Source organism: Opisthocomus hoazin, chromosome 12, assembly GCF_030867145.1.
Source record: "Opisthocomus hoazin isolate bOpiHoa1 chromosome 12, bOpiHoa1.hap1, whole genome shotgun sequence".
In the NCBI taxonomy this organism is placed as follows: Eukaryota; Metazoa; Chordata; class Aves; order Opisthocomiformes; family Opisthocomidae; genus Opisthocomus; species Opisthocomus hoazin.
In genome coordinates, this window is record NC_134425.1 from 29,899,717 (window position 1) to 29,924,066 (window position 24,350).

At 51.3% G+C, this 24,350-nt stretch overlaps 1 protein-coding gene across 1 annotated transcript; it reads left to right on the top strand.

Moving 5' to 3' along the window:
* The first annotated feature begins 1,528 nt into the window (after positions 1–1,528).
* On the top strand, positions 1,529–23,909 carry LOC142362816 (hydrocephalus-inducing protein homolog). Its single transcript, XM_075433441.1, has 24 exons — positions 1,529–1,571; positions 2,699–2,770; positions 2,879–2,984; positions 3,207–3,329; positions 4,049–4,101; positions 4,277–4,321; positions 5,319–5,396; positions 5,715–5,828; positions 5,917–6,002; positions 7,244–7,316; positions 7,860–7,978; positions 10,565–10,788; positions 11,535–11,602; positions 13,571–13,806; positions 14,631–14,731; positions 15,346–15,544; positions 15,906–16,070; positions 17,951–18,103; positions 18,773–19,011; positions 21,315–21,570; positions 22,694–22,837; positions 23,329–23,472; positions 23,607–23,716; positions 23,801–23,909. Exons 1-24 carry the CDS (start codon positions 1,529–1,531, stop codon positions 23,907–23,909), a joined length of 3,060 nt encoding a protein of 1,019 aa, XP_075289556.1.
* The last annotated feature ends 441 nt before the right edge of the window (positions 23,910–24,350 follow it).

The following is a 24,350-nucleotide window of genomic DNA, read 5'->3' on the forward strand; positions in this document are numbered from 1 at the left end:
TAATTTAGTTTTGTCCAGCTACCACATTACCACTACTTCTCTTTCTTATCCTTTCAGTAGTGGGAAAAATGTGGTAGAATTTTTTTCCTGCTATTTCATCAGTGGGCTTTTCTGGTAATTTTTTGTAGCGTTACTTGTACAACATCCACTTTCATGCTGAGAGGCTGGGACCTATTTTAGATTCGCTTTAAAAGGAAAACTGTCCCTTTCAGCATAGCGTAACATAATTGCTCTTCCTTTTTATAGGTGCTGCTTGCAAGTTTAATCTCAAGATGCTTAGCAGTGTTGCATCTCTAAGGCTGAAAATAAAGAATAATACAGTTGAAAAATACAGGGTAGAAAGCTGTTGGTTTGTTTCTGGCCTTGGAACAGCTCGTCTGTTGAGAACACGGTCTCCCTTGCTGGGCTCTGCTGGGTAGCTGCTATTTGCCTGCTTCCTGTTCCACCAGTTTGCTTTGCTTTACCTCACGGCTGGGAAGGACTGTGAGCTGTGGCTGAAGCGAGGTTGATCTGCATCTATAGTGCTTAGCGCAAAAAAGTTCTGATCACAGCTCAGAGAGTCACTGGAGCGGCGCTGAACAAAGAGGTGTAAGGGGAAATGAGAAGGAGATACACAAGTGTTTGAGGTGAAAAGCGCTGCCAAGAACAGTGGTAACAACAGTGAGATTTGTAGGGGAACGGGACTTATATGGTAAACAAGAAGATGGCATTTTCTACTAATGTTTGTTCTGGAAAGAATGTCCTCTGAGGAGCAGCTAAGGACTTTGGGCTTGTCTAGTTTGGAGAAAAGGAGGCCGAGGGGTGACCTCATTGCTCCCTACAGCTTCCCAAGCAGGGGAAGTGAGAGCGAGGTGCCGAGCTCTTCTCCCTGATATCCACTGATAGGACGCATGGGAATGGTTCGCAGCTGTGCTGGGGGAGGTTTAGACTGGACATCAGGAAACATTTCTTTACTGAGAGGGTGGTCAAACACTGGAGCAGGCTTTCCAGAGAGGTGGTTGATGCCCCAAGCCTGTCAGTGTTTAAAAGGCATTTGGACAATGCCCTTAATAACATGCCTTAACTTGGTCAGCGCTGATTTAGTGAGGCAGTTGGACTAGAGGATCCCTGGAGGTCCCTTCCAGCTGAAATAGTCTATTCTCTTCCATCTGTGGAGAGATTTAAGCAGGACGGTGCATGAACTGGATTTTGAGCTTGCCGCAGAATTGGTAGGTGAGGAAAGGAGCAGAAGCCTTCAACTAGAGAAGCTAGAGTTGGGCAGAGAGGAACCTGGTGAAATTCAACAAGGGCAAGGGCAGGGTCCTGCACCAGGGGAGGAACAACCCCATGCACCAGTACGGGCTGGGGCTGACCTGCTGGAGAGCCGCCTCCTGGTATGGACTCAGGTTACCCAGGTCATAACATAACCCCAGCACAGAAGCTGCAGCTGAGCCCTTCAGAAGCCCCATGGTGGCCTTTCAATTTTAATCCAAAGCATTCCTCTAGAACTGCCTACAACACAGCGGCACAGCCAGACCTACAGGTGGGCATGCAGCAAGACCCTCTGGAGATCTCAAGAGGGCTGAAGCTAGGTGGGATCTGTGTAACTGACGGGCCTTTGCGAAGCCCTGTGGGGAAACTATGAGCTGGAAAGGTCCCTCTGTATCTTTCCTTCACCTTTTTAATTGCTCTGCACTGTTACACAAAAAAAAAAAAAAAAAAAAAAAGAAGAAAAGGCTGTTACCTGCCTATCTTTAAGAGACCAGTGCTACCTCCCTAACTTAGGAACACCTCACATCCTGCACAGTGAGATCTAAAAACACGGCGAGTCTTGGCCCAAACCTCCACATTCTGCGGGCTGGCCTTTCTAAGCAGGGTGAGAAGTCCTGGGTGTCCTGCAGGATCTAGGAGGTTTCTGCCAGGGCTCAGCACGTGCCCCCCAGGTGCCTTCCCGTGTGCCTGAGCTCGCCAAAAGAGCCCCCAAACCCTTCAGCAACCCTTCTCAGCTCCATCACGTGTTTCCGCTACACGGGCATTTTGTTGTTTTATCCGTGGAAAAGAATCGGAGGCCTAAACGAGACTACTTTGTTCTCAGTTAGCTGCCTCACTTCCCCCCTGTAAGCGCAGTGCTCCGCTGCAGACAGACCCCCCAGCTCAGGGCTGCCACCGCCACAGCTGCGCACAGCTCTGGCGCTGAGAGGCAGCCGGGGAGCAGCGCCACAGAAGCGGGGCTGAGCCGGGAGGAGAGGGCTGCGTTCTCATGTTCAGTCCTCACACCGACAGCACAAAAGGTTATTTAGCATAAGGTAGAAGTATCTACTTGAATTCCTGCTGTAACTAGAAAATATTGAGGAAAACGCAGGAGGAAACCGAAGTGGAATTAAAGGTTTAATTTCAGAAAAAGCACAGTATTTTCCTGCAGCGTGTTGTTCACTGCAGCGGAGGCTCGCGCCGAGGGACCCTTTCTCCAGCGGCAAACCCGCAGCGGCGCGGCGGCCACAGCGCCGGGAGAGCGAGCAGAGCCCGGCCCCCCCGCGCGGGAAAGCGGGAGGTGCCGGCGGGCGGCAGCGCCGCGTGTGACAGCGGCCCGACCCCGCGCGGGCCAGGGCAGCCCCGCGAGCGCGGGCGGGCGGGGGCGGCGCGGCAGGGCAGTTCTCGCGGGCGGTTCGCGCGGGCACTTCTCGCGGCAGGGCAGTTCTCGCGGCACTTCTCGCGACAGGTGGCGCGGGCAGTTGGCGCGGGCAGGGCGAAGCGGGCTGCGCGCGAGGCGAGATGGAGAAACCTTCTGAGGGTGAGTGCCCGATTTTCCCTCTGTTATAACAGCTGTGGCGTGGAAATACCCGAGTGATCAATGACGCAGTCCCAAACAGGGTTTCAGTTAAAGTTTACAATTTATCAGGCGAACAGAGGCAAGCAAACAGCGCTGGGTGCGCCGGGAATCTCTGCTCGACCAAGGCGCACACCGTCCAGTCCCCGTCTCCTGTTTCTATCTGGTCTGCTAATGCGTATTCATAGAGAAGGTTCTAGACTTTACACATGCACCCTATGGATTCCTCCCGCCCCTAATACATATTCATAGAGAAGATTCTAGATTTTGCACGTGCGCCCTCTGGGCTTCTCTTCCATGACACCATGTGGTTAGCAACAAAACCGGGATGCCAGGGGGCTTGTCAGGCGACTTTGCAAGATCCAGGAGCTGTGTGCATTAACCACTCTGTTTTCCTTAGGCTTGTGGTTATACAAGGGTATGCAAGACAGAAGGTCCCATTTCATCATGCGGCCCTGGCATTGTTCCGTATTGACACGAAGCAGGTGAACACATTCCACAATCCCCCATTTCCTTTTTCATGGTATTGATTCGTGTTTTAGTTTCCAATCGTGTCAGCACTTGCTGAATTGGTATCAATTTTGGATCCTCTTTGGTCTTTATTATCATCAGAGAATGGGTTTTCTCTTTCCCTGGTTCTGGGTCAACAGGTACCGCAGATGTCTGCATTCCTTGTCTAACTGAGTGTATTAGTCTGGTAAAATAAGGTATTGAACATGGAATTGTTAACAATCCTCCGAATACCCCCAGTACAACTATCCCGATTTTAGTAAGCCAATCCTTGCCCATAAAGTCCCCCCATAATCTTTCCAGATTAATTCCATTCCAAGTTTGAACTGGGACATGTGCAATTTTCTTAATTTCTTTCACAAGCTCATTTATAGCTTTTCCTTCATCATCAATCTCTAAACAACAATTACTGAGGTTAAATTTGCCACAGACTCCCCCTTCTTGTGCTAACAAATAATCCAAAGCTAAGCGATTTTGATAGAAAGCAGTTCTCATCTTGGTATTTTGCTTTGCAATTAATCCAGGTGCATCTCTAGTTTTATTTACAACTATTTCTACTAGAGCTCGTAATCTAATTATTCTATTAAGCATATATATTGGAGTCCTATAGCCCCAGGATCCGTCTTCTGCCCACGTAGCTGTGTCGTAATAGACAATGATTCTCTCAGGAGGCCATTCGTTATCTTTCCAATGTCCAATTTGCAAGCTCCGCCTATGGCGCTTCTTTCTTAGCTCATCACCTTCAGCAGACACTGGGACTCCTAGTCGCTCTCCCCGATTTATGGGTAACAGGAAAAAACTGGGTCTTATGGTTCCTAATACACAGGACCCTGCCCAATTCTCTGGCAAATACGCATGGGCTAGTTTGCCACAGATCCAATCATGTCCTTGCGGAGTTGGCCAGCCATTTGGTATGTTTGTCCCATTGGTTCAATTCTTAAATTGATTATTCATTTCCAGTGGGCTTCCCCGTTTATCCCAACTATTCTGAGTTTCATTCCATAGGTAACCTCCTTCACACTCCAAGTTACCTGCTTGTCTTCCTTTGTTTTTTAAATTTTGCCAGCAGCTCCTTCCAATTATACTCGTTTGGCGTACCCATTGCTGTTTCCTATTACCCTTCCCCATTGTTTTCCATACTCGGGGATCGCTTATGTTGCTCTCCGTAGCTTCCCATGGCCATCGTTCACCTTGACTTGTTCCACCACAAACATAACAATTAGTTACATTTAATGACTTAGCAATGTTCTCAGCAAGATTTATAAACAGATTTTTAGCAACTATGGGAATTTCATATTTCTCTCCTGTTTCCATTTTGTGATAAAATGAGTTGAATAACAGTCTATGCTGCACTGATTCTTTCGTCCTTTCTTTTATTTCAATATTAATAACTACACCTGGGTCTCTTCCAGTTCCATGTATCTTAAGTCCAATTTTGGTTATTTTTTTCTGCTTCCAAATTTCTAAATTTATAAGAGTTAAATGTACTAGATTGCAGGCACGGGTTGTACAGTCGCTGTCTGTGTGCACCCTCGTGATTTGAGCTCGTAAATCCCCACACTGACTATCATATCCCCAGCCGGCAGTATCCCAGCGTACACAGGACCATCCCCTTAGCCCACGTAGGTGTGCCGACTGATGCCTCGCTGTTTGACTTGGTACATAATCGGGACTTATTTGACATTGACGTGCACCGGGGCAGATGTCTTTTGGTTGATTACTATAATACCGTCTCCACTCCAAACTCCCACAACTAGTATCTGGATCATCACCTATAATATCGCATGCATCAAAGATTACCGACACCGATGTGCTCAAATTGGCTAGAACTTCACTGGTTCCAATTAATCTACCTACTTCTGAATTTGTCCTCATTTCTACCCAATATTGATAGGGGAGTTCTTTTGGATCATAGCATACGCTCCCGTTACCTTCTCTGCATAGAGCATACTGGGTTTGGTTATGAATGCAGCTTCCTGTTTTCTGGTCTTTACATTCATAGACAGTATGATACACCAAGGTTTGGGAGCTTACCCGTCCCCTTCTAGTGGTTACTACACATTGACTGCAGTTGTTTACCGTAGCTTGAGTTAAGGAACTCACCCCAGGTAGGACTAGAAGAGGTCCGGTAAGGGCCATAGCGATCGACGGTCACAGCCCGAAGGGGTTGCAGCCCTTGGCAGGCCTTCCAAGCCGCAGCACCGGTTCCCTATCTGGTCTTGCCCTCTTCTTTTAATCTTAAGGGGTGTCCTTTTTTGAGCTCCCAAATGAGTTTACAGATTACCTTTTCCAATTTGTATGCTGTGTCCCAAAAATTTGGTGTATACTGCAGACAGCCTATTGTTATCTCTCGGGGTTAACGGTTCCCTGTTATTAATGAATTCTTTCCCCCTAACAGGTATCCATTCAGGAGTCTCTCTGTTTACTAATTTTACAGGAGCAGTCACAATAAAATTCCCACAGCAACTTAGCTTGTACTCTTTGATGAAGGCCTCTTCAAGTTCGTCTGACGGTTAGCTTGGTTTCTCCTGGTCCAGATGTTATTTTCTGCTCCTTCACTGGACCTTTCGCTCGTGACACATGTGTCCATCCTCTTTCAGCAGTTCTCACAGCCGTTTCTGTAGTTAATAAAACAAGAAAAGGTCCTTCCCAGAGGGGAGATATGTTTCCTTCTTTCCATGCTTTTGTTAGAAGCTTATCTCCTGGTTCTAACTGATGAATTGCAAATCCTAAAGGTGGCGTTTGGGCCACCATCACAATTTCTCTTAACTCTTTTAATCTTTTACCAATGGTTATTATATATTTTTGAATATTATGATCCTCAATTATATTATTCCCCAGAGGCATTCCTTGAGAATAAGGCATGCCATATAACATTTCATATGGCAATAATCCAGTCTCACTATGTGGTTTAGTTCTTATGTTTAAAAGTGCCAATGGTAAGCATTTCGTCCAAGGCATTTGAGTCTCAGTCATTAATTTTGCCAATTGTTGTTTTATTGTTTGATTCATTCTTTCTACTTTCCCTGAGCTCTGTGGGTGCCACGGAGTGTGGTATTCCCACTGAATACCTAATGATTGACATGATAGTTTTATTATTTTAGAAGTAAAGTGTGTGCCCTGATCAGAATCAATGCACTGGATTATCCCATATCTAGGTATCAAGTGTTCTAATAAGATTTTTACCACCGTTTGTGCCGTAGCTCATGCTACAGGATAAGCTTCTACCCATTGTGTTAAATGATCTACTATTACCAATAGATATTTTGCCCTTCCTACTTTGGGCAATTCGGTGAAATCAACCTGTACTCTCTCAGACGGTCTATAGGCAGTTTTTCTCCCTCCCATGGCTGCTTGTCGAAACACTTTCTTAGTTATCTTCTGATAAGTTAAGCAACCTTGTGTAATTTGTTTTGCCATTTCAAAAATCGCAATGCAGCCAAATTGTTTAAGAAAATGATCACTTAAGGCCTTTGTGCCCCAGTGTGTTTGTGTATGCAAACGTTCTAATTTTTGCCTGGCATAGTCTTTTGGCAACATTTCTCGCCCGTCGGGCAGTGTCCATTTTCCCTGTCCTAACTTGGCCCCTATCTTCTCCAATTTTATTTGTTCCTCAGGGGTAAACTTCTTTCCTTCTCCCTCTCGTTTTTCTTGGCTGGTGTCCCCCTGTATTACGTTAATTTTAGCGACCCGAGTCCTCAAGGCTGCTTCCTGGGTGTTTTCTCTATTCCTTTTTCCCTCCTCTCTCCGGACGGGGTCTTATTTTGCTGACTTTCTCTTACTGCTGCTACAAAGATCTTAGCTTTTGCTTTTTGTTTTTCCTCATCTCTCCTAACATATACTTTGTATGCTTCCCTAAGTAACTCTTCTAATCCTCTCTCCTGCCAGTCTTGCAGCTTTTCTAATTTCCTCCTTATGTCCCCCCAGGATTTAGCTACAAATTGTGTTCTAAGGAGCGCCGTTCCAGCCACTGTATTCGGATCAATTCCAGAATACATCTGTAGGCTTTTCCTTAACCTTTCCAACCAGTCTGTTGGAGATTCATCTTTCCCTTGTTGTTCATTAAATGCCTTCTTAATGTTTTGCCCTCAGAGAACCGTCTCCCTTATTCCCTCTGTGATTAATGTTCTCAAATCCCTCATATTCTGTCTTCCGTGGGGTTGTTGATGATCCCAATGGGGATGCACATTTGGCCATTTTTGGTCTCCCGGGGGTCCTGCCTGATTCTGTCTTTCCCAAATTCTCATTCCGGCTTGTCTAATCATTCCCTTTTCCTCAGCAGTAAATAAGGTCTGCAAAAATGGACTGTATTTCTTCCAAAGTATAAGTATTGGGGCCTAGCAATTGGTCCAGTTTTTCAGCTACTTCGAGGGGATCATCTAATGGGAGTATCACCTGAGGGAAGAGAAGGGTCCTGTATCTTCTCCTGGAGCATCTCGAGCTGGTCCCTGCCAGCCCGGATTCAGGGATTAGCACTGAGGCGGCCTGGAAAATCCAGGATAACAGTGGGAATGACCATACTGAAATGGAAATCTCCCCCCAGGCCATGAGACCAGGCTGCCCCTGCGCATCAATGTGGAAGGCATCGGGCCTCGGCTCCGCTTCGGCTTTGAGCAGCTGGACATCGGGATGGTGTTAGTGGGATCGGCCAACAGCTACGAGGTGAGCAGGAGGGGCTGGGGGGGGATCCCGATGGCTCCGGGGGCAGCAGGCAGCCCCGGGGACCTGCGGGACGTCTGGCAACGCGGGCAGCTGGGAGCAGGGAGTATTTGAGGTAATATGAAATCTGGGGGAGGGTGTGTGACAGAATCTGGATACTTTTGGTGTCTGAAAGCTGCGGCTGTTGCTCCTGAAGCCCTAAACCCTGCCTTTTGGCAACCTCCTTTTGAGGGCAGCTGCGAGGTTACATAAAAAATAATTACAAAAAATAATAACAAAACCCCCCTGCTTGACAGAATCACAGAATCCCAGCATGGTAGGGGTTTGGCAGGGACCTCTATGGGTCACCCAGTCCAACCCCCTGCCGAAGCAGGGTCACCCAGAGCAGGACCGCGTCCAGGCGGGTCTGGAATATCTCCAGAGAAGGAGACTCCACAGCCTCCCTGGGCAGCCTGGGCCAGGGCTCCGTCACCCTCAGAGGGAAGAAGTTCTTCCTCGTGTTCAGCTGGAGCTTCCTCTGCTTCCGTTTGTGGCCGTTTCCCCTTGTCCTGTCGCTGGGCACCACTGAACAGAGTCTGGCCCCGTCCTCCTGACTCCCACACTGCAGATATTTGGAGGCATTTCTAAGGTCCCCTCTCAGCCTTCTCTTCTCCAGGCTGAACAAGCCCAGCTCCCTCAGCCTCTCCTCATAGGAGAGATGCTCCAGTCCCCTCCTCATCCTCGTAGCCCTCCGCTGGACTCTCTCCAGTAGCTCCTCATCTTTCTTGAACTGGGGAGCCCAGAACTGGACGCAGCACTGCAGATGGGGCCTCACCTGAGCAGAGTAGCACTGGGTCGAAAAGAGAAGTATTCGGAGGCTTTACTTTCGGTCCTAGACGCAACGCACCTTTGTAGTCCGGCTGTTAAGAAGCAGCTGGAACACATTTGCCGTGTTTGAACTCCGGTCCATTGCAAAGAGTTCTCAGTTAAGCGCGTCCTACCGATCCCTGGGAGCCGGAGGAACGCCATCCAGCCCCCCGGCCCGGAGCAGTCCCTAGCAAAGAAGCTGGGAGCGCTTCCGCTTGCCGACCAGTCTCTCGCCACGCTTCAGAGCTGGTGCATCCCCGGCTCTATAAGAGCAAAGCATTTCTGGAAATGAAGCGAAGGAATTCTCTGCGTATTTGCCTCTCCACAAGGGTGTCGAGTTTTCTGCAAAAAAAATAAGGTAGAGCAGCTGGAAGAGGTAGAAAATGAGGCGATACGTCGTGCCAGACACTTTCAAAAGCTCGGCTGTGGCAGGGAAGGACACGTGAAGGTGTTTTCTTACTGAAATATTGTGCTCTCTTTGCATTTTGAATGCTGATACTTTATTGATTCCATCTACATCAATTGATGATTTTGATTACTTCAGAAAATGCAGATAAGCAGATGGTGCTGGTAGTGCTGTCCTAAGCAGCTAGACGGGAGGTAAACCTCAGCGCAGCGTAGGATCCCGAAGTGCAGTTTGTAACCAAAGTGCAGAACAGAGGAGAGGGGAGAGGAGTTTTCAAGTTACTGTCGTGCAGTTTGAATACGTGAGTATTCTCAGCAGCGGCTACAAAATTAAAGAAGAAGGGACGCCTCTCTGCTTCCGTCTCAGGTTTCCTGACAGGTTTTGCAGGGCCAAAAATCAAGGCAAAGCAGCCCAAAGCAGATAGGTAATTCCGTGGAAATGGCAGGATTTCACCCTGCAGCAACGAGAAACTTCAGAGCTTTGCCTGGAGTAGGTCTGTGGGCGGCTGACAGCGTGCTGGGGCTCACTGGCAGGCGCGGGCATTGCTCGGCCGACGTAAGAGCTGAGTGTCCACAGATGCTGCGGGACTGCGTCGCCTGTTCAAGGCAGTCGATGGCTCGAGTGTTCGGCAAAGTACAGCTTGGTTCAAAGTTTACATTTTAGAGTAATAACGGTAAAATCTTAGGTGGTGGCTGTGAATATTTATGAAAGATAAATTCTTTAGAATAGGTAGAGCCCCTGTGCACCATACTCACCCTTTCCTGACATTTCTGATTGAGCAAAGACGAAGAAACTATCAGATTAAAGAGAAAAATAGAATCAACCTGCAGTATATACCATAGCAGAGCTGGGGAGTGCTTCTGAAGCTGGTTGTAGTGCTGGCCTGAGGTGTCTTCTACTGCGCGCAATGGACTTGTTGGCTGCAGTGGAAGCTGACGGTGTTCTGCCCTCGGCAGGATCGGGCTCCCGCGGAGCAGAAGCGGTAGTTGAGGATTCACTGGTAATGCTGCAGCCTCCCAGCTTTGCTCTTGGGGATGGGTCTGAATACAGCCGGTGATGCTGAGCAGGTCCTCTGCACTGCAAGTCCAAGGGGACTGCTCTATGTCAGTGGAATAAACCCAGAGTGACTCTGTTTACGCGAAGTTATCGCTGCTTTGTGTGACAAAACCCAAAGGCAGAACTTGCCCTGTTGTATTTTCTTTGGCTTCTGCCAAGCAGCAGCACACAGCATCTTCTGCCTTTTGCAGATGTGCATAGTTTAATTAGAAAACAAATGAGTCTTCTGTAAGCCAGGGAGATTCCTGACGCGTTTCCATTTTGCTTTCTTGCTGCTGCAGGCAATCCTGTTTAACAAAGGAGCCATCGATGCTCGCTTCAGCTTGGTCCCTCCAGCGACAGCTCTGGGCTCCTGCTTCACGTTCCTCCCCCAGGAGGGCAGCGTTGTGCCAGACGGGCTCCACGTCATCCGGATCTCCTTCAGCTCCACCACCCTGGGGCCGTTCACGGAAGAATTCCGGTTCAGTGTGGATGGATCCCCTGAGCCAGCGACCTTGACCATCAGGTGAGGAGGGTTATAGGAGCTGGGTGGACACATCTGTGATCATCTCCCACCAGCCTCGTCTGGTGGTGGAGTGGAGAAAAAAGGTGTTGTCTGAGGTCTTAGCGTGAGGATGCTAGGATCAGAGCGGAGACTGAGAGCCAGGGCTTTTGAACCTTGACTCCAGTTTGAACCCTGCGATTGCAGCAGCAAATGAAGAAGTTTGAAGAATTGTGTGCGAGGGGGGATGACCAGTTTGGGGCTCCCCTGGGTTAATGCAACAAAATCCTGCACGCATAACGATCGCGTGGATCAAGATCCTCTGAGAGAGATGTTCATGTACTCCAGGGAAACAGCAGTTCCGGCTCAGAAATCCCAAAGCAGGGAACCTGTAGCTGGGAAAGGGAGTACAATGGGTCTGCTTTTGTGTGGAGACCTCCACATCATGACGTTACAGATGGGGAAACTGAGGCACGGAGCCAGCACTTGTTCAGGGTCCTTCATCGGGTCGGCAGCAACGTGGGGGGCAGACCCTTGGCCCAGTGCCCGCCATGGTGCCCTCAGACACATCAGCACCTACCAGCCGCAGACCGCTTTGCTTTGGCTGTCTGCATGGACACCGTGCTGAGCACAAGGGTGATGGGTTGGTTTGAAACCCGCCATGGTTCTGAGTCCAGCTTTTTTCCACCGGAGCGGTGAGGAAAAGCTGAACGCTTTGCGCTTCTCTTTACCCGAGCCAATGCCTCCTCTGCCTGTCTCTGTCCTCACAGGGGCTGCGTCATCGGACCCACCTGCCACTTCAGTGTGCCTGCCCTCCACTTCGGCGACGTCTCCTTCGGTGAGTGTGCCCCGGGCTTGGACCGCGAGGCGAGAGGTCTGTGTCTCGCCCGAAACGGAGCAATTGCGTTCCTCCGTAGAGCCTTTGAGGTGTTCAAACCAGGGCTGCCGGCTGCTTAGCCACTATTGGGCCATCAGAAGATCAAATAGGACCAAAGGAATAGAAAGTCGGTGTTTTCTGGTGTCCGTCGTTCTCTTCAGCCCCAACCCCCCAATCCTTGGCAGCAGAATGACTGAAGGTCCTTGTCCCAGCAGGGCCCGGGGGTGGGACTGCAGGAGAAAGGGGTTTAAGCCACCTGCTAGCCTGTAGCTTCTCTGGGGAAATGTTCCTCTTGATAGGCAAGGACACCATTTAACCGCTTGACCTTTAGCGTGAGGTGTTAATTAGTGCTGTGAGGGCACCTCGCTATCATGTACCAGGCAATATGTCCGAGCAGTAGCTCTGCATCGGGCACTGATGTCCTCAGAGACGTGGGCTCCTGCTCGTTCCCCGCCGAAAGCCCAGCCCTGCTGCCAGAGCCGGTGGTGAGCATCCAGAGCGTCTCCCTCGAGATGCAGAATCTGGCTCTCCATCTGTCTCACCAAAGGCTTTTTACAGGGATGATCTAAAGTTTAAATGTGAAATCAGTAGGGGATTGATTGAAGGGCCATCATCATTCTACGCCCGGGATGCCTCTGTGTTCTCCTGCTGTTGGTGGACTTTGCAAGAGAACTCCTTGCCTTCCCTGAGGCGCTTCCTCCCCTCCCTCCGTCACCTCTCTGCCGCTGCTTCATTTCCTTGTGAATAAATAAAACAACGCGGGACGCGCTGGGCAGAAGTAGGGTGATGTGATGGGAGATTCATCGCGCTGAATCCGATTTCATCAATCAGGCCCTTTCAGCTGAAGGCAGCTGTTGTGTTTTTGCTGCTGGGAGCCGTGCTGCTGACTGCTGCCTGTGTCTGGAGACTGCAGTCTCCTCTGGGATCGGGAAGTCGGTGTTTGTGCGTTTCTGTGCCCCTGCTGCCTCCCTGCCAGGGCCGTTGCTGGAGGTGGGCAGTGCTCGCTGTCGATGGGCACGGATGAGCTCTCTGCTGTGCCCACAGCTGGTTTTCCTCCCCGTCTGTATGCGGATACCAGTCAGTAGGCAGCCCACGGGAGATGTGTCCTTCCCGCAGAGCTGGCCAGCCGAGCCAGATGTCCGCTGCAGCGCAGGCTGTGGGCTGGTGTCCTGTCTCTGGAGAACGTCCCCAGCCGGTTGTGTGGCTGGGGCGTCAGGGAAAGCGAGTGTTAAAGCTCCAGCACTGCAAGCCTTTGTGGGCAGTACTCAAAGCCAGCGTGCAGCACGGGTGTGATGGCCCTGTTTGTGTTGGGTAAGGCGAGGCACGGCTCCTGCGAGGTTCTCAGCAAGCATCAGGCTTGCCTGCGGTGAAGCGGGCTGCAAATTGTCACGTGCTCGGTCTGGTGGCACCGAAACAGCAGATGCCGTAAGGATGCTGCCTAGAGGAACTGCATCGCAGTGCTCTGCATCGTGCTGGAATTCCTAGTTTCATCCAGCCTTTCTGCTACTGTAGCTGCTCCTTGCTGACAATACGCTGCTTTCATATATTGAAAACAGTGAGAGTGTTCACGGGGTGAACGGGGAATTTTATGGGTTGAATTTTCAGAACAAATGGTCTGTTGGGGTGCGTGCTCGTAAGTCAGAAAGAATTGGTGCTGGTTTTGGGGCAGGGGAGAGGGCTCCTCAGGCAGAGAGAGAGAAACTTGTGGTGTTCAGCATGGCTGAGAGTGGGCGTTGCCAAGGAAGCAGTCTCTGTGATCAGCAGAAAAGGGAACTGAACTGACGATGAATTCCTTGCTTAGCTTCTCAATTAGCGGTAATTCAGATTGAAAAGAGCTAAACTCCAAGCACGGTTTATCAGAACAGGATATTCACACTGGGAATCACGGGATGATCGGTGCGTAAATCCACATTTGTGTCGTTGTCCTAGGCTTTCCTCGCACCTTGTCCTGTCGCCTCACGAACACCTCCCTGGTGCCCATGACTGTCAACCTGCGCATTCCCGGGGACGGCCAGGGCGAGCCCAGCGTTACCAGTTTCGATCAGGTGTCGGACAAGACTCGCCCGTCCTGGAGAAAGGGACTTCAAGGTCACGTCATGCCAACCGAGTTCACCGTCACGCCCTGCAAAGGGACCGTCCGTTCCCAGGGAAGCCTGGATATCGAGGTAGGGGAAGAGTCCGGCCCTAGGGACTGCAGCAGGTGGAGCTGACGCTTGGCCGAGGTACGGGAGGGCTTTAGCATCGCTAGCTTTGGGCGTAACGCCAGTAAGATACGTGCACTGGTGTTAGGCTTTTGTCGGCTGGGTTACTCTGGGGCTTTTCTGAAGGAGCGCTGTTTTGTTTCCAAAATCATGAGCTGAAGGTCTTGTCCAGAAGCCATTCATGTGTTTTTGAGAGCTTCTTAGAGTGGTTTCTTTGATTTGAAGTGGTCAGAGGAAGGATAAGGACAGAAGGTGGCTGTTAAAAAGAGAGATGTCATTGTATAAAGCAGTTTGCTTTTCTTCCCGGCCTTATTTCTCCTCTCCTGTTGAGCAGGAGGAGCTGTGTTCACTGCGGGGATCTCCAGTGGGGCTGAAGAAGCTCTGGCAGCCATGAACTGCGCAGCAGCTGCTCAGCCACGTTTTGCCTCAGCTTCCCATTGTAAAGCTGAACTTACTCCGTAGAAGTCGACGGATTCCCTCTGGGTTTATGCTATTGTAGTCAAGAATAAAAATTACGCCCTTGATTTTAATAGAGTAGTGAGTACAGCGTTAGTCTGAGCCTTCATTTAGCTTACGTAGGCCCCGCTAACCGCCAGGCGTATTTAACGAAGCAGATATTGTCAGAAGACTTTTGTTACTCCCAGAGACTGCGCTCTTTACACGGCCCAGCGGAAGAACTGGAGCAAAATCCTGTCTTTCCTTGCTGTGGAAGGAGAACCGGAGGACAGCACGCGTGGACGATGGGTTTTGGGAGCGCTGAGGTGTTTGATGCTCTTCTCTTCCCCCAGGTCACCCTGTGTTCCAGCATGGTGAAGAGTTACGAGCTGGCGCTGGTGGTGGACATGGAGGGTGTTGGCAAGGAGGTGTTGGCCCTGCTCCTCACAGCCAGGTATCAGCGCTTTCCATGCAGCTCGCCCTCTCTCCTCGTGCATCCAGCACCAGCACGCTGCCTTGCAACAGGCTTGGCTGGCTCTGGCTCCAAATGAGAAACGTTAATGAGCTGGTTCTGCCCAGCCAGAGATGAGAAGAGCAGTGCTTTGAGAGCAGCCCATGTTGAGAAGCACCTGTGCTCAAGGGACAGGCATGGCCCTGAGCCTTTTTCTAAAGGGAACAGTAATTATATGCATTATTGGCCTGTTTTTTGGTGCTTGAGGTGTAAGAGATTTCCAAAGGGCCATCTCTCCTTCCTTCCCTGCAAGTGGTGGACTTGGTCTAGGGGAAGATGTCCCTGCTCATGGCAGGGGGGCTGGAACCAGGTGACCTTTAAGGTCACTTCCAACCCAGACCATTCTGTCATTCTGTGATTCGTGCTGTGTTGCAGCCAAAATGGAAAATTGGTTTGGGACACAGCAAGCAGCCTGCCGAGAGCTGGTGTCTGGTTCAGTGAACAAAGGAATAAAAAGAAGCTAAAGGCAATTTACTGCTGTGGGGGTGTTAAATGTCTGTTGGACAGTGACCAATGTGTGGTATCTCTAATTCCCTGTCGGTCATCTCTCCGCCTAGATGCGTAGTTCCTCCGCTGCGAGTCCTCAACCCCGTTGTGACGTTTGGGCGGTGCTTTCTGAAGTTCCCGTGTCGGCGGATGCTGACCCTTGTGAACGACAGCGACCTCCCAGGCTGCTACGGGCTTCTTCCGCAGGTTTGGCATCGCATCCTCTCCTGCCGTCAGATGTTATCGAGGGTTTTGGCTAAGGCCATGCTGGTTTGTATTCAGGCAGGTTCCTCTTCTCACCTTGCTGAGAAGAGGAACCTGCCTGAATATGAAGTTTAGGGAGCAGTTTATCCTGTGGTCTTTGGGGTGCTTTCACGCAGCAGAATTCATGGGGTCGTGGAAAGCTGCTGGAAGGAGACTGCCAGCACAGGAGTGGGTGTCTGTGGATGCAGCGGCTTTTGGACCCTGTGAGGGTGCTAAGCCCATACAAGTCTTGCACCTTGTTTTGTGCCTTTCTGCTTTCTCCTAGGGATTTTAAAAAATGTATAAATTGCTGTTGTGGTAGATGTCAAGGAGTTTAGAGTTTCCTCAGAGGTGACTCTGAAACTGCGTTTGATTCTGTCCCTCGCAGGAGCAGACGGAGGGTGCTGCCGTGCGGTACTCCAGCCCCGAGCCGTGTGGGATCATCCAGCCTCACAGCTCGGTGCAGGTCCCAGTGACACTGGAAGCCCAGGTGACGGGAGAGCAGGACACCGTCGCTCGTGTCGCGGTGCTGGGGAGTGAAGGGTCCCCACTGGTGAGTCCTCAGGGGAGTGGGCCTTTGTGCGAGACTGCTTGGTGGGCTGCGGGCAGACAGGGTTGCGAACTCCAGGGATCCTTCCTGGGAAAAGGAGCTTGTAATAGCTGAGCCATGTGGACAAGGAGGGGAGGGATTGATGGCATGAGCAACAGCTGACATCTGGAAGAGGAAGGGTGGTATCTGCTTAGGCAGGTGATAATGGAAGAGTCTGACACAGTGCTTAATTAGGGATGTGTGAGACGGGATAACGAGCCCAGTCTGCAGCCCAGCACCATCCCTGGGTCTGGTACTCTGCTGTGTTATTTGCTGAGCAGCAGCTGCTGCTTGGTTGGGACTTTTGTTCTGGAGCACACAGGGACATCCCTCAATGCTGCTAAAGCAAGCGCTGTGTGAGAAACCGTGCTGAAAGCCAGACCCATGGCGCCTGCGAAATGCCCATCGCATCTCTTTGCCAAAAGCCCCAGCCAGAGAGACGCGAGTCTCCGCGCCGCTTGCATCTGGAGCACAGGGACTTTGTTTCTGCCAAGCTTGGAAATGGATGAGGCAAAGCTTTCCTGGGCTAAAACCTCCTAAAAGGGGCTGTTTGCGTTCAGGCAGGCACAACAGCAGCACTGACAGCAGAATGTGGGCAGGAGCACATTGTACGTAGTGTCCTGGCTTCAGCTAGCTGAAATCTAGAACAAATTTAGTTAGGCAAACTTGAATTTGAAATGATAATGACTTTTGAAGCAGCTGTTGTGAAGTGTCTGATCCTCTCTCTGAGCATGGCAGAGGATGCCCGAGGGTTGCTGGGAACCTGAATCTTTCTGTTATGGAAAGGAAGGCCGGCATTTTGAAAGTGGTGGAAAGGGGTTTAAACTTTCAATAGAAGGAATGGAAACGGTGCTTCAGCTCCTCTGAGCTAGCAGCCTTGGTACGTGATTTTTGGCTCGCTCTTGCACGGCATCCTGTCAAGAGACGAGCATTTGTGGCTGCCGCTCCTTGTGCCTGGGTTGGACCGGTGGTTGTGACAGCTGTCAATGCCGCTTCCTTCAGCCGGGCATCAGGAAAGGTTTGACATCGTGGGGGCTGCTTTCTTTGGTGGTTCAGTCATACTCCTTGCCCCGCAGTGAATCGTCCAGCAGCCTGTCAGCGCTGGGAGTTGTGTGCGTTCAGACCCTGCTGAAGGGTTGGGGTGTTTAGAAGTGGTGAAATCCAGCCAGGCTGGATAAATTCTCGTTGTCTGCAGTGATGCGAGAAGGTGGTTGAGCAAAGGGATCCGTGTTCCCCCTCCAATAGTCTGCGCAGTTCTGCAAGGACGGGACTTTTGGGTCTCAGACTGTCAAAAGAAAAAAATACCGCTGGGATGGTGTAACTGATAATTAACGCCTGTTATTCGTAAAGTACCAGGGATAGACATAAGCCCAAATCAGAGGCAACTAACGTACGTGATGTCGGCTCTGAAGAGCCGGCTTTGCCGCCGACTGGTGCTGCGTTTCTCAGGCGCAGCTCCGGGGATGCGCAGGGAGTTCCTCTGCAGGCGTGGCTGTGCAGCAGCAGACGTCGGGGCGGGTGGTCTGGGGCAAGACGGAGCAGGAACAGGAGCAGGAGCAGGCGCGAGGGGAGGAAGGAGAGCTCACGGTGGGGAGGAGGGGTGAAAAGGCAAGGGTGGGAGGCTGGGTTTCTTCATCCCCTGAAAACGGGAGCTTGTGGCTGGCGGATGGGATCGCTCGAGATCCCACGCTTGCTCCAGGCCTTCCATTTCGGTCTTATAACACTGAAAACTTGGAACAGCTCTAATTATCCCCCAGTCTAGCATTACCCTTAGAGCTGTCTAATCTTTTTAAACTTTCCTTGTTTTTTCTTTTTTGATCTTTCCTGCCTGCTTCCTGGAGCAGAAAATTCACTTAGTGAGCACTGGAGAAGGACCAGTTGTCTACGTCCATCCGAGTAAGATAAATTTCGGCAGCATCCAAGTTCTACAAGATGCTTCCCGAACTCTCCACCTCTCCAATCAGAGTGTCATCCCTGCATCCTTCCGGGCAGAGATGGTAAGTGTCTGTGGGGCTGTTTTCCAACAGAAATGACCGGTCCGTAGCGGCCTGTGGCTTGATTTGTATATGCAGCATTTCCATTTTTCTGTCTGAGAGAGAAAGCAGAATATTCCATCACGGCGCAGCAAAAGGAGCCTGGCCCTGGGGGCAGTTTTAGGTGGGGGACCCCTCAGTAAGACAGGCAGTGTGCATAGATGTTTGAGCAGAAGTGAGTCTGGATCAGTTTGACAAGTTCTCCCTTCATTTTGTGGAAGGTATTTAGCTCTGAGTTTCACACCTCCTGGGGGCCAGACCGCCTGGCTTCCTCTGGCCTTGAGTCTTCATGCAAACCCGGCTGCCGTTGTCGGGAAGCCTGGGGAGACAGAGTAGCTTCCCTTGGCGCGCTCCAAAGGAGAGACTGGAGGGGGAATGGCCTTCTGCTGAGGAAGAGCAGCCCTTGGGTTGGGCAAAGCTGGGTTAATGAAGTGAGTTTGTTCAAGGAGGGTAAAATACGGGTTGTATGAGCTCCGGCATAGTTGCTGCTTCCAGATGCCCTAGCTTAGATTTCAGGGAACTAAGCCTTTATGCTTTATACTGTCACGTCTTTCATCCTGCCTTTTCCTGCACCCCACAGGAGACCAGGGCCCCTGGCTCCCATCCGAAGTTCGTGTTTGGCTTCTCTTACAGGCTGGCAAACGCTCGTGCTGGAGGATTGAACCCAGCAGAGGCGTGATCCCCCCTGAGAGTGAGGTGTCTGTGACTGTCATAGCCAACTTGAATGACACCGAGAAATTCAAGGACGAGGTGACTGTGTTCATCGAGAACAGCCATTCCTACGTGGTCCCCGTCCGGGCTGTTGGCATCGGCACCACGATTGTTACCGACAGACCCTTTGCTCCGGAGCTCAACCTGGGAATCCGCTTCAGGTAGGGTATTTCTCAGCTGCCCCTTCTCCTCGCTGAACCCACGGGAGGAGTTTTGCCGCAGTCCTTCAGGCTAGTTCTGCTTCAGTGCTCAGGGTCCTGGCTCTGTTTCACTGAAGCCACAGGGATTGCTTTAGAAACATTTTATGGCCGTCTGAAAGTCGTTAGATACCCTCAAAAGCCACCAAAAGGGAAATCAGTTTCTACATTGTCACTGAAATGTCTTTCGCTACAATACCTTGATTTCCTCCCTTTATCAAATCAAGAGTTGGAGGAAAACAGCAGGTCCCAGAAGCCCCCAGCTGGACAATGCGACATTACAAGTATAAACCGATTTCCTTTGCAATAATGCTGCTTCCTTTTCCATTCACTATGGAGCATCATCTCCCAGCAGTGGAAGACCTCAGCGGTAACTTGTTAGCAGCAACTCGACTAAAGGAATGGTGCTGTTTGATTTCCCCTCTGCCTGGGAGGAGCAGCAGAATTGGTCTTTGCCCTGTGTCATCCGTCCCTCAGTTGGCTCGTCTTCCCCGGCTCCCCTGCCGAGCTGCTCTTGATGAGATGTGGTCGCTCTTTCCTCGTTTCTCCTGCCTGCTTTTGTCGCCGTCTCCTCTCTGCCACAGCAGCTTCCCGAGGCACAGGCGAGTGAGGGTGGCTGCAGGACCAGCTCTGAAAGGGAGAGGAGGAGAAGCCCGCTGAGGTTGGGCGGGAGAAACGGAGGGTGTTAATGGGAAGAGCTTAGCTCGAAGGAGAGGATTCACTGATTCTGAGGTGTGTGTCTGAACCCAGCCACGTCCTTACAACCAGGAGAACAAGAAGCCTTTTCAAGGGCTGTTTGCCTTGTGTTGGAGACCTCTTGCGACAAGAATAGTCTGCTCGAGGTACCTGTTCCTTTTGCTGGCTGCAAAGAGGGTCCACAGCACTCCGATACCTAAATTTTGGGGTAGAAAGAGCAGATGAATCCTACCTTACGCCTTTAGGATAGGTTTGGGGGGTTTAAATCTGCACCCTCAAGCCATCCACCTAGGCAGGGACGCTGGAGCGAGGTGGATGCTTGTCCAGCATGTCCTGTGCTCTGTGCAGCCACAAACTGGCTGCCCAGCGCAGGGGCCAACGTCAGCATGGTTGGTGTCACGGTCCTCGGCCCGCCTTGGCGTGCGGGCCGACGGGGGCCCGGGTGACGTCTCAGAGGAGTTGGGCTTTCTCAGGGACACAAATTCTGCCTCTGCCCAAAGCTTCTCCACGCTTTTCTCTGTTGCTGTCCACAGCATCAACCGTTTCAGACTGAACTCTGTGCACATCATTTTTTAGCAGTCGGTTTCAAAGACTGGTTTGTTCTACGCTGTCACTTCTGTGTTTGTGTTTAGCTGCTTATGGCAGACGTGTGTTTTGTGAGCCACATCTTCTGTACTCTTCAGAAAGACACGAACTGATCCAGGAACAATTGATTTCCTGGCCACGCTCAGATTTATAGAGGGTAAAATAATTGCTCCAGAGTAGCCTGCAGTGAGTGTTTCTTTACATGAAGGAATCAATTTCCCTTGAATATTCATTTGGTTTTCTGTCTGGCTGTGGTTATTCATCTCCGTCGCTCCCTTCCATCAGTGGCTACACCTGGTCTTGCTGCCGTGTTCGTATCGGGGAAGCTTCTATTGAGCCCACGTTCTGGCAGTGCGTCTGTCTCGCTGGCACAGAACCCAGCGGCCCTGTTCAGGCAAAGGGCGATGCGTTGGGGCGATGAGAGCTGGCAGCTCCCCGAGGGCTGGGTGCCAAGGGCAGTAATGTGGGTGCCAGGGCAGGGGCCGAACCGGCAAGGCAAGTGGGGCCCAGATGGCCAGCTGAGTCTGTGTGCCCCGCAGCTCCCGAATGGCATCTTCAGAGGGAGCCAGCTGAGGCAGCAGCTCCCAAGGAGGGGTGAAACGGCAGGGAACCTGTTCCTCCGTCCCCTGGCAGCCAGGACAGGCCAGCTGGACATCCGATGCAGCGAGGCCTGCAGGAAGCGCCTTGGGAAAACTCTCCGAGCTTTGAGCAGCAAAGGCTGGCGATGCTCTGTCCACGGCGACGGAGATGATGTTCCTCATGAAGCTTCTCTTTGCTGTGTGTAAAACAGACCAGCTGCTGGATGGTGATAACCTTAGTGGCAACCAAGGTCTGGCTTCTGCTGAAGCTTTGAGCTAGGTCAGCCTTTTCAGAGGTGGCTTTGTTGCTGAGCGTGCAGTCGGATGATGCCTTCGGGGTGTTGAAGCTGGGTGACCACTGGGAAGTAACAGCTCGCATGACACTTTCCATCTCTGCTTCTCTTCTAGCCTGCATCCCTGCTGTTACCGCTTCAGAATAACGAACAAAGGACGACGCACGCATCTGCTCTATTGGACAACGGAAGGTTTTGCCCCGTTTCGCCAGCGTGATCGTCTCCCTGCCATCAGTAACAGCAAGGGCAAAGATTCCTCCCAGAGCCCCAAACCCGCCTGCCCCGTGTTTCAGCTTCGGCCGCCGAGGATGGAGCTGATGCCGGGCAAGACGATGGAGATGGTGCTGGAAGGCTTCTCGAGCACTCCCCAGGTGAGGTCCCCCACGAGGGCTGAGCCTTTCCCATCCGATCACCTCCAGCGGGACTTCTTCCGCAGCCCCTTGACATTTGCCTGACAAAATGAGCCAGTGCTTTCAAGACACTGTTTGAACGCCACAAGTTACCATGGCAGCACCAGTTGCTCTCCTTGCTGGCCACCATCAGTTGCTGAGGCTTTTTCATGTTGCCATAGCTACCATAAACCCAACTTGCTGCTACCAAAATAGGGGTGAAGGAAATATTGCTGCTTCAGGGGCAAAGAGCATTTTATGAGGTGTCATGTGCTGAGGCAGAAAGGAATGGCGGAGAACATAAGTTCCCCTCTACTCTGCCCCAGTGAGGCCCCATCTGCAGTGCTGTGTCCATTTCTGGGCTCCCCAGTACAAGAAAGGTGAGGAGCTACTGGAGAGAGTCCAGCGGAGGGCTACGAGGATGGTGAGGGGACTGGAGCATCTCTCCTGCGAGGAGAGGCTGAGCGAGCTGGGCTTGTTCAGCCTGGAGAAGAGAAGGCTGAGAGGCGACCTTAGAAATGCCCATAAATATCTGCAGGGTGGGTGTCAGGTGTTTCTTTGAAAACGGGCTCTCGGAGGGCACAGTACCTCCTAGGATGAGTGACCCCCTCTTCACCTGAGGGCAGGCTTTTGCCCAGGGATCCTTTCCACTAAGCTTCCAAGGACGGTTTTGCTGGCATTGATCACCCGTTTCCCCTGGTATAGTTGGGGTTTTTTAATCAGTTCCTACAGCTTTCTGTAAACATTATGCTTAGCAATGGGGCACATCGAAACATGAATCGTTTGGGGCAGTAATTCTTATAACCGTAGACAGCAGATGACTCACGAGTGCCTTTTTGTGGGTGATGGGGTGTAGCGGTGCGGACATTTGCGTGCACGATAAGCAGGGTGCAGCGCGATCAGGAAAGGGGGCTGTTGGGGAGACCAGTGACCACAGCTTGATGGCAGTAATAGCTGCTGGTGGTTGATGGCCAAGTACCACGGCACAGCTTTGGCCCAGGTTATCAAAATCCTTTGCATCCGCGGTCGGGCGGCTGGCAAACGCAGCGTGTTTTCTGGACGCCCTGCTAGCACGTGCTGGGTGCCGAGAGATTCTTGCACGTAGGTGGTGACGGAGCGGCTGCTGTGCCACGCCGTGGTGGGGAGCGAGGCGAGGAAGACACAGATAATGCAAGTGGATGTCACCTGCGAGTTCATTGATCCCCTGCTGCAAATGTCCTCCAGAGAAATCACCTTCCGGGTGGAGAAGGTAAGTCTCTGGAGTGCATCCTGGCGTGGAAATGGCCTCAAGCTGCATCAGGGGAGGTTTAGATTGGAGATGAGGAAAAATTTCTTTACTGAAGGAGTTGTGAAGCCTTGGAACAGGCTGCCCGGGGCAGTGGAGGAGTCCCCATCCCTGGAGGGGTTCAAAAAACGTGTGGCTGTGGCACTTTGGGACATGGTTTAGCAGGCGTGGTGGGGTTGGGGTGACGGTTGGGCTTGATGATCTTAGAGGTCTTTTCCAGTCTTAATGATTCTATGATTTCATAGTGTGGCTGAGGATTGGAAGTCCACGGATTCTAAACATGAAAAGCATCTGATGTATTTAGAGAAAAACCTTCTAGAAGGGTAGAAACTGATAAAAATGGTAAATAGAGATGTATGCGCTTTTGGGGTTGAATAACTGCAAACGCATCAGAAGGGGAAGGAGGTCCATGGCTACTTCAGGTGGCTTTTTTTCCTTGTCTCCTGTTTCTGTAGCAACCCAGCGATGTCCTGACTTTTCAATACAAGCGTCTTTCTTTAAAAAACGTCTCCTTACTGCCAGTCAGCGTTGTCCTGGCTTTGGAGCAACCCTTTGTAATCTGTGATGCAGACCGGCAGCTCCTCTCTGCAGATGTTCAGGTGAGCAGCTGGGGACGTTCCTTCTGGTGGGGTTTGAAGGAGGAGGAGTGTGGTGGTACACTTGTGTTGGGAGATCCTCCGGCAGAGAAGTTTATTCTTTCGAGTTAGCAGTAGACTGGCCTGAACTAAATCAGATTCGGAACGAGCTGCTGAAGGAAAGGCAATATCATCTGAATTGGGGAAGTGCATCCTGGCTGGAGGGCGTGAGGAGAGGGCAGCAGGCAGCTAGGTCTGGGCAAGCCAGGTAGCAAAGGTGTCTGTTGGAAGCCATCGCAGCTCTCCAGCAGCCGTCCTCGGACAACCTCAAGAGCAGCTTGTCCTCTTCAAGCCCCGCTCTCAGGAAGGCGGAGGACGCTCCTCCAGCCTCTGCCTGGCACCTGCCCCGTTCTTGGTGGAAGGTGTTGGACATGGACACTGCTAAACTGGTGGTGTTGTAGGTACGGCTGCCAGCTGCATGCCGGTGACGACCTCCTGGAAGGTGAGGCTGCAGTGCTGTGTCGCTTGTGCTGTGAGGGTCAAGGAGTTCCTCTAGAGTCAGGGCAAAAGGTCCCAGCATGCCAGAGTGCTGTTTTGGTGGAGTATTTAGCAAAAGGCTTTTGTGGGTCCAGAACTCAGTAGAACAATGTTTATTTCCCTCTGTATTGATGCGGAGCACAGAGACACGAGCCTGAGATAGTCTCAGACGAGAGTGTTGTGGTGCTCGCATGCTGTAAAGAAAAGGAAGGATGAACCAAGAGGCCTACGCTGGGGTCACACTTTGAACATTTACACGTTTCATACTGTCGGACCTTGGGACTTCATCACACTGGTGATTAATACTCTTCATCTGCTTGCAGCCTGTGAAGCTGGAGGTGGGGGCGGAACTTCATCTCTCCATC